The sequence below is a fragment of the Vidua chalybeata genome, chromosome 13 (genome assembly GCF_026979565.1).
Source record: "Vidua chalybeata isolate OUT-0048 chromosome 13, bVidCha1 merged haplotype, whole genome shotgun sequence".
Taxonomy (NCBI): domain Eukaryota; kingdom Metazoa; phylum Chordata; class Aves; order Passeriformes; family Viduidae; genus Vidua; species Vidua chalybeata.
The window spans coordinates 20,329,169-20,343,615 of NC_071542.1; the positions used below are offsets into that span (position 1 = coordinate 20,329,169).

The 14,447-nt window shown below is 49.1% G+C and overlaps 1 protein-coding gene and 1 long non-coding RNA gene across 4 annotated transcripts in view; one reads left to right on the plus strand and one right to left on the minus strand.

The window, feature by feature from the left end:
• CTDSPL2 (CTD small phosphatase like 2) overlaps window positions 1-14,447 on the minus strand; it is a 32,463-nt gene that overhangs the window by 8,234 nt on the left and 9,782 nt on the right. For 2 of the 3 annotated variants that reach the window (XM_053954744.1, XM_053954746.1), the window contains exons 1-8: window positions 9,693-10,013; window positions 6,593-6,801; window positions 4,963-5,101; window positions 3,881-4,030; window positions 3,224-3,436; window positions 1,891-1,969; window positions 1,517-1,628; window positions 585-671 (exon numbers count right to left, since the gene is read on the minus strand). In XM_053954744.1, coding sequence (XP_053810719.1) covers window positions 585-671; window positions 1,517-1,628; window positions 1,891-1,969; window positions 3,224-3,436; window positions 3,881-4,030; window positions 4,963-5,101; window positions 6,593-6,784 — 972 coding nt within the window. In that variant the 5' untranslated portion in view covers window positions 6,785-6,801; window positions 9,693-10,013. Of the gene's footprint in view, window positions 1-584; window positions 672-1,516; window positions 1,629-1,890; window positions 1,970-3,223; window positions 3,437-3,880; window positions 4,031-4,962; window positions 5,102-6,592; window positions 6,802-9,692; window positions 10,014-14,447 lie in introns of those variants that run through there. The other variant, XM_053954745.1, reaches the window with a different exon arrangement.
• LOC128794647 (uncharacterized) lies at window positions 10,431-12,744 on the plus strand. The gene is made up of 3 exons (XR_008433221.1): window positions 10,431-11,902; window positions 12,252-12,508; window positions 12,617-12,744. It is a non-coding gene; the product is annotated as an uncharacterized LOC128794647 (long non-coding RNA).

Consider the following 14,447-nt stretch of genomic DNA (forward strand, 5'->3'; position numbering starts at 1 on the left):
TTCCTGGGTAACAGCACCCCAGGGATGCTCCAGCAGCTCCCAGCCTGAGCAGCTCAGAGGGAGCAGTAACACACTGACATCAGCCTTAACATTCTGCTGGGAAATCGGATGGAATTAGGAAAAAAAAGACTAAAATACAGAAGTTGGACAAATCTCTACGTTAAAGATGAAACTGGTCGTTTTGATCAAACACCCTGACTCGGCTCTCTCCAGCAGGGCAGCACCAGTTCAAGCCCTGGATACAAGAAATAAATCCTGTTCTTAATAACCACCAACAACTACCTGAGCCTGGGGATGCCAGAGTGATTTTAAAAAAGGCTTCAGCTGTTTCTATATTTCCATAAACTCAACCACCACCTGCACAGAACTGCACACACAGAGAAACCATTCCCTGTAAGGAATTGTGGAGTCACAACTTCAGTGAATACAACATTTTCCTGCCAGATCTGACACCTGCAGTTTATCACCAGACAGGTGCAAAATGCCAGGCTGCTGCTTCTCCCTCTTCAAACAAGCTGAGAAGAACTACACACAGCAAGGATTCCCACAAAACAAAATCAAAAAGCTGGTGTTTCTCTGTTTACCTGGTAAATGACATCTTGAAAAAGAACTGGAAAAGTGAGTGCAGCATCTTCTAATTCGTTTAGACTACAGTGCACTAATGTTTCATCCTAGAGAAAAAGTTACATGAAAAAAAGAAAAGAGTGTGAAAAAACAATGTAGAAAACAAAAGTTGTTTTCTGCATTTTATGTTCATTTTAAAGCAGGTTTATTTAGAATGGAAACTGCACTTTTGTGCAAGTGCTGTCAAGATTGAAGAAGATTCTTAGGATGAATTAAACACTCTGTTATTCTTGTAATTTTTAAAAATTTTCTCTAAAGCTGTGTGCTGGGGGTTTAGTTACAAGGAGATATTTTATTTTGTAGGCTCTTCTCTCATTCAGTTCCAGCCTGTATCTTTCAGTGTGGATAATCCACCCATTCCTATGATCACAGGGATGGCCCAACTGATGCTGCTCAAAAAATCACACCACCATTATCAGGGTCTAAAACAACTTTCAAAAGAGAGACACTGAAACAAATCATCATAAAGACTAATATATCTTACAAGAGTATTTCAAAAAGTGGATTTGTGCCCTTTAAGAATGTTCTAAAAAGTAAAAGTTTAAATTTTCATCAATCTTGATGAAAGACACTCATAACTGAATTTTCCTATTTATTCCCCCTCATTTTTTCCCACCATGGATTTAGGGAAGCTTTATGGGGACAGATAAATGTTTGAGATGGTAAAACTGTAATGCTTTTCTTTTTTTAAAAAAGCAGGATGCAAGTATTTGACAAACGCAGCTCACATTCTATTCCTACCACAATTAATTCTTTTTCAACTATTTTTAACTAAAATTATGCAACATTCAACAGTCTTTGTCTAAAGCAAGCATAACTGATTTCCACAATGAACAAAATAAGGGAAATGCTCCATCCCCCTGCTCTGGTTTGTGTTTATAAAGATATTTACCAAGTCTAGAACTAATGAGAACTCTGGTGTGCTTCTGGTTTTCAGTGGGAGAGCTGGCTTCCTGTTCAGCTGCTCTTCTGTTAGTGGGGGGACATGTTTGATGAAATAGTATCTGAAAAGAATAGAGATTTTGCTGTAAAAATGTACATTACTGAACTGCAATGTTGTAGCCCAACTTAATATTTGAAATATTTAAGGCACAAGAAGTAAGGATTTTAAACTGAAATAAACCCCACATGAGTATACACAATTTTTTTTTTTAAGCTCAGAGCTTTTGGAGTTCATTATTGTAACATGAAAATGATCCAATTTAAATAGAAGCATCTTAATTCAACACCCCAAATGATTAATTTACTGTTTCCACTGGCACTTACGGATCAAAGACTTCCCAGTCCTCTTCATAGGTGGCTTCTGCATGAGCTGATGAGTAGCCACTGTCTGGAGATACTGGTGCTGAAATTCAACGAAAATGACCAAAACAAAAAATAAAACAAAAAACCACAAGAGCTGGTCTTATTAGTGCAGTTCTTTAAAGTGACAATTTGCACTCGAGACACGAGGGAGGAAAACAGTGGCAAAGCCTCCCTCCAGCCCCAGCTCCCCTGCTCAGAGGTCACATTCACCCCCTGCTGCAAAGCTGCTCATCTACCAGAGCCTGGAGGTCTGGGGAGGGTTTACTTCAGGATTTGATGCTGCCCATGCACACAGAGGCTGCATTTTTGTCAAAAAAAAAAAGATGTTGTCTTCTGAAGAAAATATGGAAAACGAATGGAGGATCTGGGTGTTTCTCATTTGCCATGTTGTTCTAATACAAGACATCAAAATGTAGCCAACTTCTCTTTGGAGATCAGCAAGTGCAGAGTGTGCAAGTTCAGTGTTAACAGTAATTCCTTTCCTCTGGAATCTCTGCTTCCATGGGAAGAAGAGTTATGAGGCCACCTGAGTTACACTAGCAATAGCTAAGTCCTGCCAAAAATTGTGTCTTTGGTGCCTAAACCAGATTTGCCTACCAACCATAAAAACCAGTATTAACATCGCTGGCACATCCCAAGGGAAGGTGGAGTCAGAGTCCCTGCCAAGGTGCTGGATTCCCTGGGATCAGCCCTTCCCTGTCCCCATGGCACAGTCCCTGTCCTGTCCCTTACCCAAGGGAAGGTGGGACAGGAGTCCCTGCTGAGATGCTGTCCCTCCAGGATCAGCCCTCCCTGTCCCATGGCATGGTCCCTGTCCCATCCCTTACCCAAAGGTGGGACAGGAGTCCCTGCTGAGATGCTGTCCCTCCAGGATCAGCCCTCCCTGTCCCATGGCATGGTCCCTGTCCCATCCCTTACCCAAAGGTGGGACAGGAGTCCCTGCTGAGGAGCTGTCCCCCCAGGATCAGCTTTTCCCTGTCCATGGCACAGTCCCTGTGCTGTCCCTTACCCAAAGGTGGGACAGGAGTCCCTGCTGAGATGCTGTCCCCCCAGGATCCCCCCTCCCTGGCCCGTCCCTTACCCAAAGGTGGGACAGGAGTCCCTGCTGAGATGCTGTCCCCCCAGGATCCCCCCTCCCTGGCCCGTCCCTTACCCAAAGGTGGGACAGGAGTCCCTGCCAGGAGCTGTCCCCCCAGGATCCCCCCTCCCTGGCCCGTCCCTTACCCAAAGGTGGGACAGGAGTCCCTGCCAAGGTGCTGTCCCCCAGATCCCCCCTCCCTGGCCCGTCCCTTACCGGTGAGCGGGGGCAGGTCGCGGTCCCCCGGCTCCTCGGGGTCCCCCAGGCCGTTGTTGACGGCCCTGCCCTGCGCGCCGGGCGCGGGGAAGGCGGCGCCGTTGGTGGAGGTGCCCGTGCTCGTGGTGATCTCGTCCACCTGCTCCATGTCCAGCTGCTTCACGATCTCCTCAGCCTCCACGGCCTGGCCCGGGGAGTCGGAGCCCGACGTTCCTGAGGGACATTTCCAAACAGCCTCACCCTCAGGCCGAGCCCCCGCCACAGGGCTCACACTCCTCAGCAACCTCAACACACCGAGCCTCAGAATACCTGCAGCTATCTGCACGGATTCATGGCACACAAGTAAGAACCAAACCGCAGACCATGGCAATGACTTTAAAGCATGTCTGGCACAAGGAATGTAATCCCTTTGTTTTTTCCTTCCCCCTTTTTTTTTTTTTACTGAAAGGTGCACCACTAAATACAGCTATGAAAGAAATGCTCTAATGCTTGTAAGCTTCTTTCATTAACCATCAACCCATCCAAGAATGAAGGAGCCTTTTACCTGGCAGCAGCAACTCTTGGTTTGTAAACCATCATGAAAAGTGCACCGTCACTCAAAGCAGCTATTTCGTACACTCTCAGCTTTAAACTAATTGCTTTTTGAATAATACTCACCATTTTTATTTGCTGGTGAAAAAAAATTGAAAACAGGAGAAAATATGGTTCCCAGTAACGTTGTTCGTGGGGGACTGCCTGTGGTGGGGTTATCTTCCAATTTTCCATTTTGCTTTACGTGTTGGTTCGTCATCTCATAACTTCCAGCTTCTGGAAGAGAAAAAATATGAGTTTTAACACCAGTCAGCCGGGTTTCAGGTGCCTCTGCTCCGTTATGATCAGCATTTGCTCTCTAGGGCTGTACTCTTGTTCATGGCTCAGCTGGGTCCATGAGAGTCTGCAACTTTCTACCAGCACAAACCCAAAATGTCCATTCTGAGCACCCTCAGAAGCTTCTCTCCAGATGGGGCAGCAGCCCCTGCTCACACAAAGAGCACAGGTGTAAACCCTGGCAGTGATTTGGTGGAGGCAGCCCCGGAGCTGCCAGTGCCAGGACTCCACTAGAGGGAGGCACGAGAAAGGGTCACAGCTCCCTGGCTGAGCCTCCTGCTGCTCCAGAGCCCAGCGATTGCTCCTCTCCACACACACACAGAGGCACAGGCACAGCTCAGAAGGGAAAGGATCGCTGGCTGCTATCACACAGGACAGAATTAAATGAACACCCACGTTCCAGAGCTGACACCTAACAAGGGCCATCTCAACTCAAATCCCCATCTCACAACTCTGACAGAAACCTGCCTGTGTTTGACAAGTGCTCTCAGCATCTAAGGACACCTGCTTACTTCCACAGAGGTCAGGAGTTGGGAGGTCATGTTTCCCTTTTATTTGTGAGAAAACGGGAGAAGAGCTAAATCAAATTATTATAGGACTTTCAGAATAATAATTAAAAACAAACAAACAAAAAGAAGTTAAATTAGTTCCAAAGTAGCTGCTGCTGATCCAAACTGTTCTCACAGAGACACAGTGGAAGTGTCTGGGGGGGATGGAAGTGTTGCCCACGCCCCTGGAAATCCTGTTTTGCTGTGATCAGCCCTGAAGCCAGGCAGAGCCCAGCAACCTCTGGTGCTGCAGCACGGCCTGGAGGAGTGCAGGGCTGGGAGATGGCAGAGATGGCAGAGCAGGGCAAGCGGGCATTTACCAACCTCCATTCAGCTGACTTTTCCGCCGCACGCGCGAGAGCTGTTTGTTGGGCTTCTCTCCTGTCTGGGGGGTGGAGGTGATCAAGTTGTTATCGATATCCCGCTCAATCCGACTCCTCTTGGGGGGATTTTCTCTTTCTTCCTTAAAACAGAAAAGAGGGAAAACACAAACGTGCTGAGCAGGGCCTTTTTCCGTGGAACAGAGCAGAGAGTGTCATCTCCTGGAGAAAGCTCGCCAAAGATCCCTTTACTGCTCCACTTCCAGGTGCAGAACGTGCAACAAGAGTCTGGCCAGCTGGGATTTTACATCAGCTTAAACTAAGTCAAAGTATGGGGAATGAAAACTCTACATGGAGCTGCTGTAGCAGAAGAATTGTCTTTACAGCCAATCTGTAAATATTCCAGTGCTGCAGAGGCTGGGAAATGCAGAGACAAAGCAACTAAAATTACCTGAAACTTGATTTCTCTGCCTGCTAAATACACAGGAGGTGAACTGCCCAACAATATCCAGTGTGACAATCCGTATCAGTACAGGGCAAAACTGAGCTGTGAAAAATCCAAGGATTCTCCTTACCTGGGAATAAGTGACTGCAGCACTCATGGGAATGAGACAGAATCAAACAGTTTTGCACATCTTCTGTGCATGGCTGTATGTGCAGGCACACGCTTATGGCAGGTTTCTTACCCTTTTCCCCCAAAACACCTACGTCAAGTCGATAAAATGTTGAAATTTTATCAGATTTTTATTTATCACAGAGCTGATCTGGGATACATTGTAAATTAGTTCTGACTTCCTGGATACTCTTCTTTCGAATCTGCAGTTACATAATGGCAGTATCTGAACGGCCGGGATGGATGATGTGGGGGTTTTAACTGGCCTCCATCTAGAGAAAAAAAGCCAGTTTTTGAAGTAATTGCAAGGTTACAATCAGCCTATCAAACTTTATATATATATTTTTTTTTAAATATATTTTTAATATATATGTATGTGTTTGTATATATATATTTTTCACCCTCAAATGTCCATGCAGCACATGCAACAGGGGTTCACATGTGCAGATGAGTAAAGCTCAGCTTTCTAGCTGCACCAAGACATGAGATTTCATGGTTTTCCCCACCAAGATCTGCGTGTGATGCTCCAAGCAGGGAAGTGCTCACTGCAGGAATCCCTGAGCAACTGCATCAATTCCATGGCACTTGGATTTGTGAGGTTTGACCTCCATTGATTAAATGACTCCTAAGCAATTTTGAATAAAATTGCCAGAAATAGTCAAGAAATTAATGCTTGCAGACTGGCTTTTCTGAGTTGTTAGTAGTGGTAATTCCTTTAATCTGGATCCAAGGGATCCTTGAAATAGAAATTAAGAATGTACTGAATTTATTTGACATTTTCACAAAGAAACACCAGGCAATAAAGCCTGTGATTTATTGGACTGTTAAATACACCTACAATTGACTCCTGAAGGTTTCAAAGTCTGCTTTACCTGACACAACTCACAGGCACTTGTTGCCTTCCAACTCTTTACGTTTTGCTTCCACCACACGATTAATTCTTAACAGAACTGGTTTTCAATCAAACTTGAGCTGATTATGACCCACTTGAAAGCAAAGCAGGGGCCTGCAGGCGGCGTACCTTGGGTGTGCTTCCTTTAATGAACTTTTTGATCGAAGACAAGAGGCCTGTCTCATTTTTGGGTGGCTTTCCCCCGCCGCCGGGTAAGGGCTCCTCCACCTCCGAGTGTTTCCGCTTGGCCCGCAGCGCCCGCTGCGTGTGGAGCTGGTTGGACTGCTGGGAAGCTTTCCGTGTCCTCAGCCTCATCTTCATGGGTACCACATGGAAAGCTGCAAAGGGAAAAAGCAGGGATCCCTCACTGAGGAAAGGGGATAAAGCTGCAGCTCCCGAATGGGAAGAGCGATGTGAGGCTGGTGGCGCTCAGGGAGAGCACAACGCTGCCAGGGGAACAAACCATGGAATCTGGCCATGGGTTCAGCACCCAGCACCCAGCACATCCATGGGTACAGCACCCAGCACACCCAGGGGTACAGCACCCAGCACCCAGCACACCCAGGGGTACAGCACCCAGCACACCCAGGGGTACAGCACCCATCACACCCAGGGGTACAGCACCCAGCACACCCAGGGGTACAGCACCCAGCACCCAGCACACCCAGGGGTACAGCACCCAGCACACCCAGGGGTACAGCACCCAGCACACCCAGGGGTTCAGCACCCAGCACATCCATGGGTACAGCACCCAGCATATCCATGGGTACAGCACCCAGCACCCAGCACATCCAGGGGTACAGCACCCAGCACACCCAGGGGTACAGCACCCAGCACACCCAGGGGTACAGCACCCAGCACACCCAGGGGTTCAGCACCCAGCACATCCAGGGGTACAGCACCCAGCACCCAGCACACCCAGGGGTACAGCACCCAGCACATCCATGGGTTCAGCACCCAGCACACCCAGGGGTACAGCACCCAGCATATCACTGAGCCTGGCACAGCACCCAGCACATCCCTGACTCTGGTACAGCACCCAGCACATCCCTGACTCTGGCACAGCCCTGGTTCAGCACCCAGCACATCCCTGAGCCTGGCACAGCCCTGGTTCAGCACCCAGCACATCCCTGAGCCTGGCACAGCCCTGGTTCAGCACCCAGCACATCCCTGAGCCTGGCACAGCCCTGGTTTAGCACCCAGCACATCCCTGACTCTGGTTCAGCACCCAGCACATCCCTGAGCCTGGCACAAACCTGGTTCAGCACATCACTGAGCCTGGCACAGCCCTGGTTCAACACATCACTGAGCCTGGCACAGCCCTGGTTCAGCACATCCCTGAGCCTGGCACAGCCCTGGTTCAGCACATCCCTGAGCCTGGCACAGCCCTGGTTCAGCACATCACTGAGCCTGGCACAGCCCTGGTTCAACACATCACTGAGCCTGGCACAGCCCTGGTTCAGCACATCCCTGAGCCTGGCACAGCCCTGGTTCAGCACATCACTGAGCCTGGCACAACTCTCCAGATGGGGCAGGCAGGAAACCCCGACCTGCTCAGAATGGCAGAGCTATCTAGGGTGGAAAGCACCTCTCAGGTCATCGAGTCCAACCTGAGAACAATCACACCTTGTCAACCAGCAGGGTGTCACCTGCCCTGATGAAAGCATTGATTGTAGGGTGCCTGCTGTCTCCAGCCCCAAATCACCCCAGTCCGTGACCCAGGAAGTTCTCTCCTCTCTCTGCTCCTCAAAAATCCCTCACTGCAAGTCTCCACATCAAACTCGAGATGAGGCATAAATCTAATTTCCTGAAGAAGGAAGCATGAGCCTGTGCACTCAGGGTGGGTGAGGACAGAGCAGCTCTGCACAGGAACCCAAACTGAGCTTCAGTGCAGCTGAGTGTGGGAATCACACCAGACCTCGGGAACACTCAGGCAAGGGCAGTATTCATTAAAGCAGAGTAAAAGGCCATTCCAGGGAATGCATCCCATTTATCTCCAGCCTCCAAGTGGGCTGCTGGTATTGTCACACCGAGCCTCAATGTCACTGTTCTCTGGGCTGGGGACGTGCCCTCTGCAGCTGCCTGGAGCTGGGCTGCTTTGAAGGGGACTCCTCGTGCTTAAAATCATGTTTATGATGGATCAGGAGCAGAAAAATGAAGTAGCAAGAAATCCATCTGAGGTGTAATGCACAGAAATACTGGAAATAAAGTAATTTGCCTTTCCTAGCTGAAATAATGACAAAAAACAGGTTTTAAAGGAAATTGTATGCTTATCACTACAGGAATCAGTGCCTGCCTTTCTGGAGTCCATTTAGTGTAGATCTGATTGCTGCATAGACAGAATAAATACAGCATTTAACACCTAAGTTGCCTTTCTGGAGTCCATTTAGTGTGGATCTGATTGCTGCAGGGACAGAATAAACAATCTGCAACATTTAACATATAAGTAATGTCACAACAGGTATGTTGCTTAGGAAAAGGCAATGGTGGCACTGGGATGAGTCACAGACAGGGAAACACTGATAACGCTTTTGAAAACCTGTTACACAGCTGTGTTTGTTCCCAGGTAAATCTCAGTCTCACACAAAGGTGCTGCAGCTAACGAGGAATGACCCAAGTACTGACACTGCTGTCAGGCTTAGCAAGGCAAGTGCTCTGTGGGCATTGCTGAAACGTGATGTTACACAGAATTGCTACATGGAATATTCACTGCACCTGCCAGCAAACACCGGCGTCATTTTCCACGGGGCCGTGCTCAGCACTTCCATCAGTGGTCAGTTCATCCCAGCTGTCCCCAGCGCTGCAAGGCCACCACTGCCCATGTCCCCATGTCCCCAGGGCTGGTAAATCTCTCCAGCAACAGCGTCCCCAGCACTGCCCTGGGCAGCTGTGCCACGGCTGGACAGCCCTTGCCATGATGGAATTTTCCTTGATGTCCAAGCTGAGCCTGCCCTGGCCCAGCCTGAGGCCGTTCCCTCTCCTCCTGTCCCTGTTCCCTGTCCCCAGCCCAACCCCCCGGCTGTCCCCTCCTGGCAGGAGCTGTGCAGAGCCACAAGGTCCCCCCTGAGCCTCCTTTTCTCCAGGCTGAGCCCCTTCCCAGCTCCCTCAGAAGCTCCTTACAGGATTTATGTTTCAGACCCTTGCCCAGGTCTGTTGCCCTTGTCTGGACACACTCCAACACCTCGGTGGCCTTGCTCCTGCTCCCTCCTCATTTCTTTCCCACACTTACTTCAGATCATCTCCTCCTCAGAGACCTGAGCAGCTCACTGAGACAAGAGGGAAAAATTCCTTCATTTTTATACCACCGAATCAGTTTATAAGGGGAAACAGTGAGCACGCGAGCAATGCCAGGGAGTGTCAGTGGGTGACACAGCTGGACATCACACAGCCCGTGGAGAGGTGGCTGCTGCACAGCGGGACAGGACAGCGACCAAGGGCAGCAGGAGGGCAGCAGGCAGCCCCGGGAGGCTCCAGCACTCGCTGTGGTGCAGCCCCGAGCTCTGGAGGAGCCCCAGACCCTGCAGTGAGGTGGGCAGCGTGCGGGGGGCCATGGCACATGGAACAGGCAGAGCCAGCTGGCCTCTGTGACCTGCCAGTGATGTCACGGAGCCCCTGGGCTTGGGCAGGAGCGCTGAGAGCGCCGAGTCCGACAGCCCCCGTCCCCAGGTGCCACATCCACGGGGCTGTCAAACAGGGATGGGGACCCCACCACTGCCTGGGCAGCTGTGCCAGGGCTGGAGAACTCCCAGAGAAGAAATGTTCCCCAAATCCACCCTGAGCCTGCCCTGGCCCAGCCTGAGGCCGTTCCCTCTCCTCCTGTCCCTGTTCCCTGTCCCCAGCCCAACCCCCCGGCTGTCCCCTCCTGGCAGGAGCTGTGCAGAGCCACAAGGTCCCCCCTGAGCCTCCTTTTCTCCAGGCTGAGCCCCTTCCCAGCTCCCTCAGCCTCTCCTGGGGCTCCAGCTCCATTCCCCAGCTCTGTTCCCTGCCCTGGACACGCTCCAGCCCCTCCAGGTCTCTCTTTTTGGGAGAGGCCCAGAGCTGTCCCACACTGGAGGTGTCCCAGCAGTGCCACCTCAGGGGACGGGCACTGCCCTGGGCCTGTGCCCACGCTGCTGTACTGACCACATGAGACAAATGTGCATAAAAAGGAATTGAAACTGCAAAACATGGAAAGGAGACAGACACTAGTGAAATTCCAATGTGGGAATGACAATATTACTTCAAATTTGCTATAGTATAAGTTGCCTGATTTTTCTAGAACTGAAACAACTATCAGTCAGACAAAAGATGAACCAATTAAATACTTGTGAGTGGTGAGTACACATTTATGCAGCAGGGAAACGCTCAGCTCCTCAGTGCAGCCCTGCCAGGGACTCCTTTGGCTCGCTGCACATGCTGGGTATCAAGCCTGGGGTTATAAATATCTCTAATGGACTTAGCAACAGGTACCTACAATCCTCTCAGAGCCAGGAGTTTGCTTTCCTAGCCCTGGATCCAGTTGGTGGGAGAGTTTTTATTGAATTACAGTCGTGGTTCTTTCCCGAACCAGGCTACAAAACGCAGTCAAAATAATCAAGTCTAAACATGTAGGAGAATTTCCTTCCTCAGACCTGTGGGGTTTGGATTTCCCCAGCACGTGCCACCCCTTGGTTGACCAAGGACCTGAGGCCGGGCTGGCACTGCCACCTCCACTGGCTCAGGAAAACCAGCTCCCAAAACCCCTTCTCTCTTCAGTTACTTCTACACTTAGAGTGAACCCAGAAAGAGTGGGGGGAAAAAGGGAAAAAACCTTGTTCTTCAAGAGAGAATTACATGGCAAAGAAGGACCAAAAGGAATATCCACTCAATAATTTGTGGGACAGGAAAATAAAATGTAGGAGCTCTTAAAAAGCATCAGCTGAAGGAGCTATGGCTGTAATAAATTCCATTTTCCTGAGTCCAGACACTCCAAGTGTCAGGCTCCCTACCTTGATAATACTGTTGTTATTCCATGGCCCAGGTACACTGTACTTACAGGAAAGAAATTCCTGTGAATGACTCATATTTCACACTGAGAGCACACCTCCAAGGAATCTGCACTTAGGGATGCTTTATTTCCCACCACATATGACACTGCTGTTTTCTCTACTTTCCCCCAAACTATTAAAAGGAAAATTAGGTGAGGCACATCTAATTACAGGGTTTAGGGCTTTCTGATACAGGGAAAGGTTGAAGATGGTAAAAGAACAATGGTGAAGAACAATAGGAAGAGATTAGTGACAAGAAAATTCAAAACTCTGGTGTTGAACAATTTCTCCATTCAGTTTGGCACTCAGGAATAACACTGAACTGCCACCACAGAAATCAATCTGTCCCAAGCCTCCACACCACAGCAGCTCCAGAGCATTCAGACAACTGGAACATGTCCGGAGTGTGACTTTGGTGACAGCAACCCAGGAGGTGAAAAACTTCTATTTATTTATCTGGGGTTTTTCTTGAAACCTTTTTTACGCAAAGCCGAGAAAGTAAATTTTTTAACAAATTTAAAATGTTGAGCGTCAACACGTGGTGTAAATAGAGATGGAGACGTGACCAACTGCACAAAGCTGTGACCTGTCCCCACATTTCACAGCTGTGACAACTGAGGGGTTTGAAAGGGAGGGAGTGGCAGGGTCGGTGTCCCTGTCCCTGTCAGCCCAGCTGACACACACCTCCCTGCTGAGATGTGTGTGCCTCTTCCAGTCATTGCTGCATCACCAGGCAGACCCACGAGGAACCAGGAGCAGATATTTTCTCGGTTCCCTTTCAGACAAGTCACGCCAGAGGTGTTTTGTCAGCACGTTTCAAGGCTGCGATGTGACCCAGATTTCAGGGTGAGAAGCAGCCCAAGGAGGAGGTGTGCTCCAGAGCTGGCTGGGATCCATCCCCACGGTGCTGGGATGCTTTCAGGAAAGCCAGAGCCCGAGCTGGGGACAGCCCTGAGCCCCACGGGAAGGAGGGACAGGCGGGCAGGGCTGTGGGCACACAGCAGCCATGGCCCCCAAAGCCAAGGGCAAGGATGGGCAGGTAAACCTCCACCCCGACAGGCCCCAAAGCCCTGCTTTGTTAGTTCAAGATGTTGAGACTCGTCCCCTTCAATGACTCTTTTTTAACCAACTTATTCTCCTTCCCTAGAAAAGTACAGCCATTTCATGTCACTCCAGCAGATGTATTTCATATTTTCCAGTGTGCTGCTCTACTTGTCACTCTTCTCCAATCTTTAGGCATGTTTTTCTGCCACTGCAGAACTGAGAGAGCAATAAACCAGGAAAGCCTGACTCAAAGCAGTCTGGAAGTGATGCTAGTCTGGGGCAGGTGAAAGCAAAATAAGAAAGCACTGATTTATTAAAATATCAAACTACCCAATATGTACCATTCAGATGTTGGTGCTGGGTTATGAAATCTGGATAAATGTATAAAGCAACCACAAGGTCCATCAAAACAACAGTAAGGAATTACAACTATCAAAGGCACCTCTAAATTCTCCCTGTTTCACTGAAAGCCCATTTTCTGCTCCTCCCCACATTCCCAGGCACCAAATAATTTCCATCTGAAACAAAATCTTGCTTGAAATCCTTGCTCTTCAGTTGCCCTGTTCGAACCCTGATCCCTCAGGACCTTGTGCTCACTTCTACTCTCCCAAAGTTTGAGTATTGCCCCTAAAACAAACCCATCCTTAGGATGATTTGGCTAAAGAAGGATGGCAGCATTTTACAATTGGCCTCAACAGAAAATAGATCTTTTGTTCCTTTATTTTTCTGCTCCAGCCATCATATTTCTGTTTTGCTAGTGAGGCTTTGTTTTGATTATACCAAATGCATTTGGAACTGAAAGTTTATTCCCTCCCAGCCAAGATATTTTTCTCTTTGCACTGAGGGTACACGCTGGTAATTAATTCAGGCTTTCCAGTTTGTGTCACACTAAGCAAGGAGGAAACTTGGGAGAACTGGGGTAAGCACGGGACAGCAACCCTGAGAGCAGAACCCCAAAACCTGCTGCAGAAAGAAGAGCCCATTTCCAACCTCTGGTGCTGCCAAGATGACAATCCCACATGAGTCACTCCAGATCCTGTGGGGCTCCTGAGAGCTGGGAGGTTGGGAGAGGAGAGTTTGCAGTGCTGGAGTTTCAGACGAGCAGGAACAGATTCCACAGGACCAGCACTGCTCCTGCTGGGATTCTGGGAGGGACCAGCTGTCCTCAGGCTCTCTGGACATTTAATCCACACTGCCAGGCACACTATTTATGGAAGTCAAGTCCCTGTTACAAGCCGTGGCATGGCCAGGTTGCAAACACTTCCTGAACAGACCTTCCAGGATGTGGGCTGAGCACAAAACAATCCCGAGGAGTTACTTGTGCTAATTGTTCAGCCCACCCACACCACTTACCTTTTTCATTAAAAAAACCCACAGAAATTAGCAGATTAATAAGCTCGAGTAAGACTGTGTTGGACTATGGAAGCCGTGGAGTAACTCCTGTGTTAGTGAGGAGAATCTAGGAATTTCTGCACGGTCTGCACAGCAGCAGAGCTGCCTTTTGCTGAACTTCAGAAAACCTAATCCTGCTCCACTCCACCTGAATCCTCCCGGGGGATCACAGCCACAACCACGTATCCCACAGGACCTTGTCAGGTTGCTATCTTCTAAAGGGATAGATAAGGGTTCTGCCTGCTCCTCTGGCCTCAAAAAGAGCAGACTATTTTTATTGCAGGATAAAGACTCTTTAAATGATAATATGATTCTCATTGCCCTGGCAAACACCTTCCTTGGTACACTGCATCCCTTCAGAACCTTTCACAAGAGGTTAAACTCTGCTCTCCCTTTGCACGGCGCTGCTTCCACGCTCTCCTCGCACCTGACTTCCCTGATTTAAAATAAAAAATCAACCACTGTGTTGTTAAAATGGGGGAAATTCCAGCACAGTCAGGATTCATATTACTCAGTGTCCAGACAAAGTTTAAACGAATCAT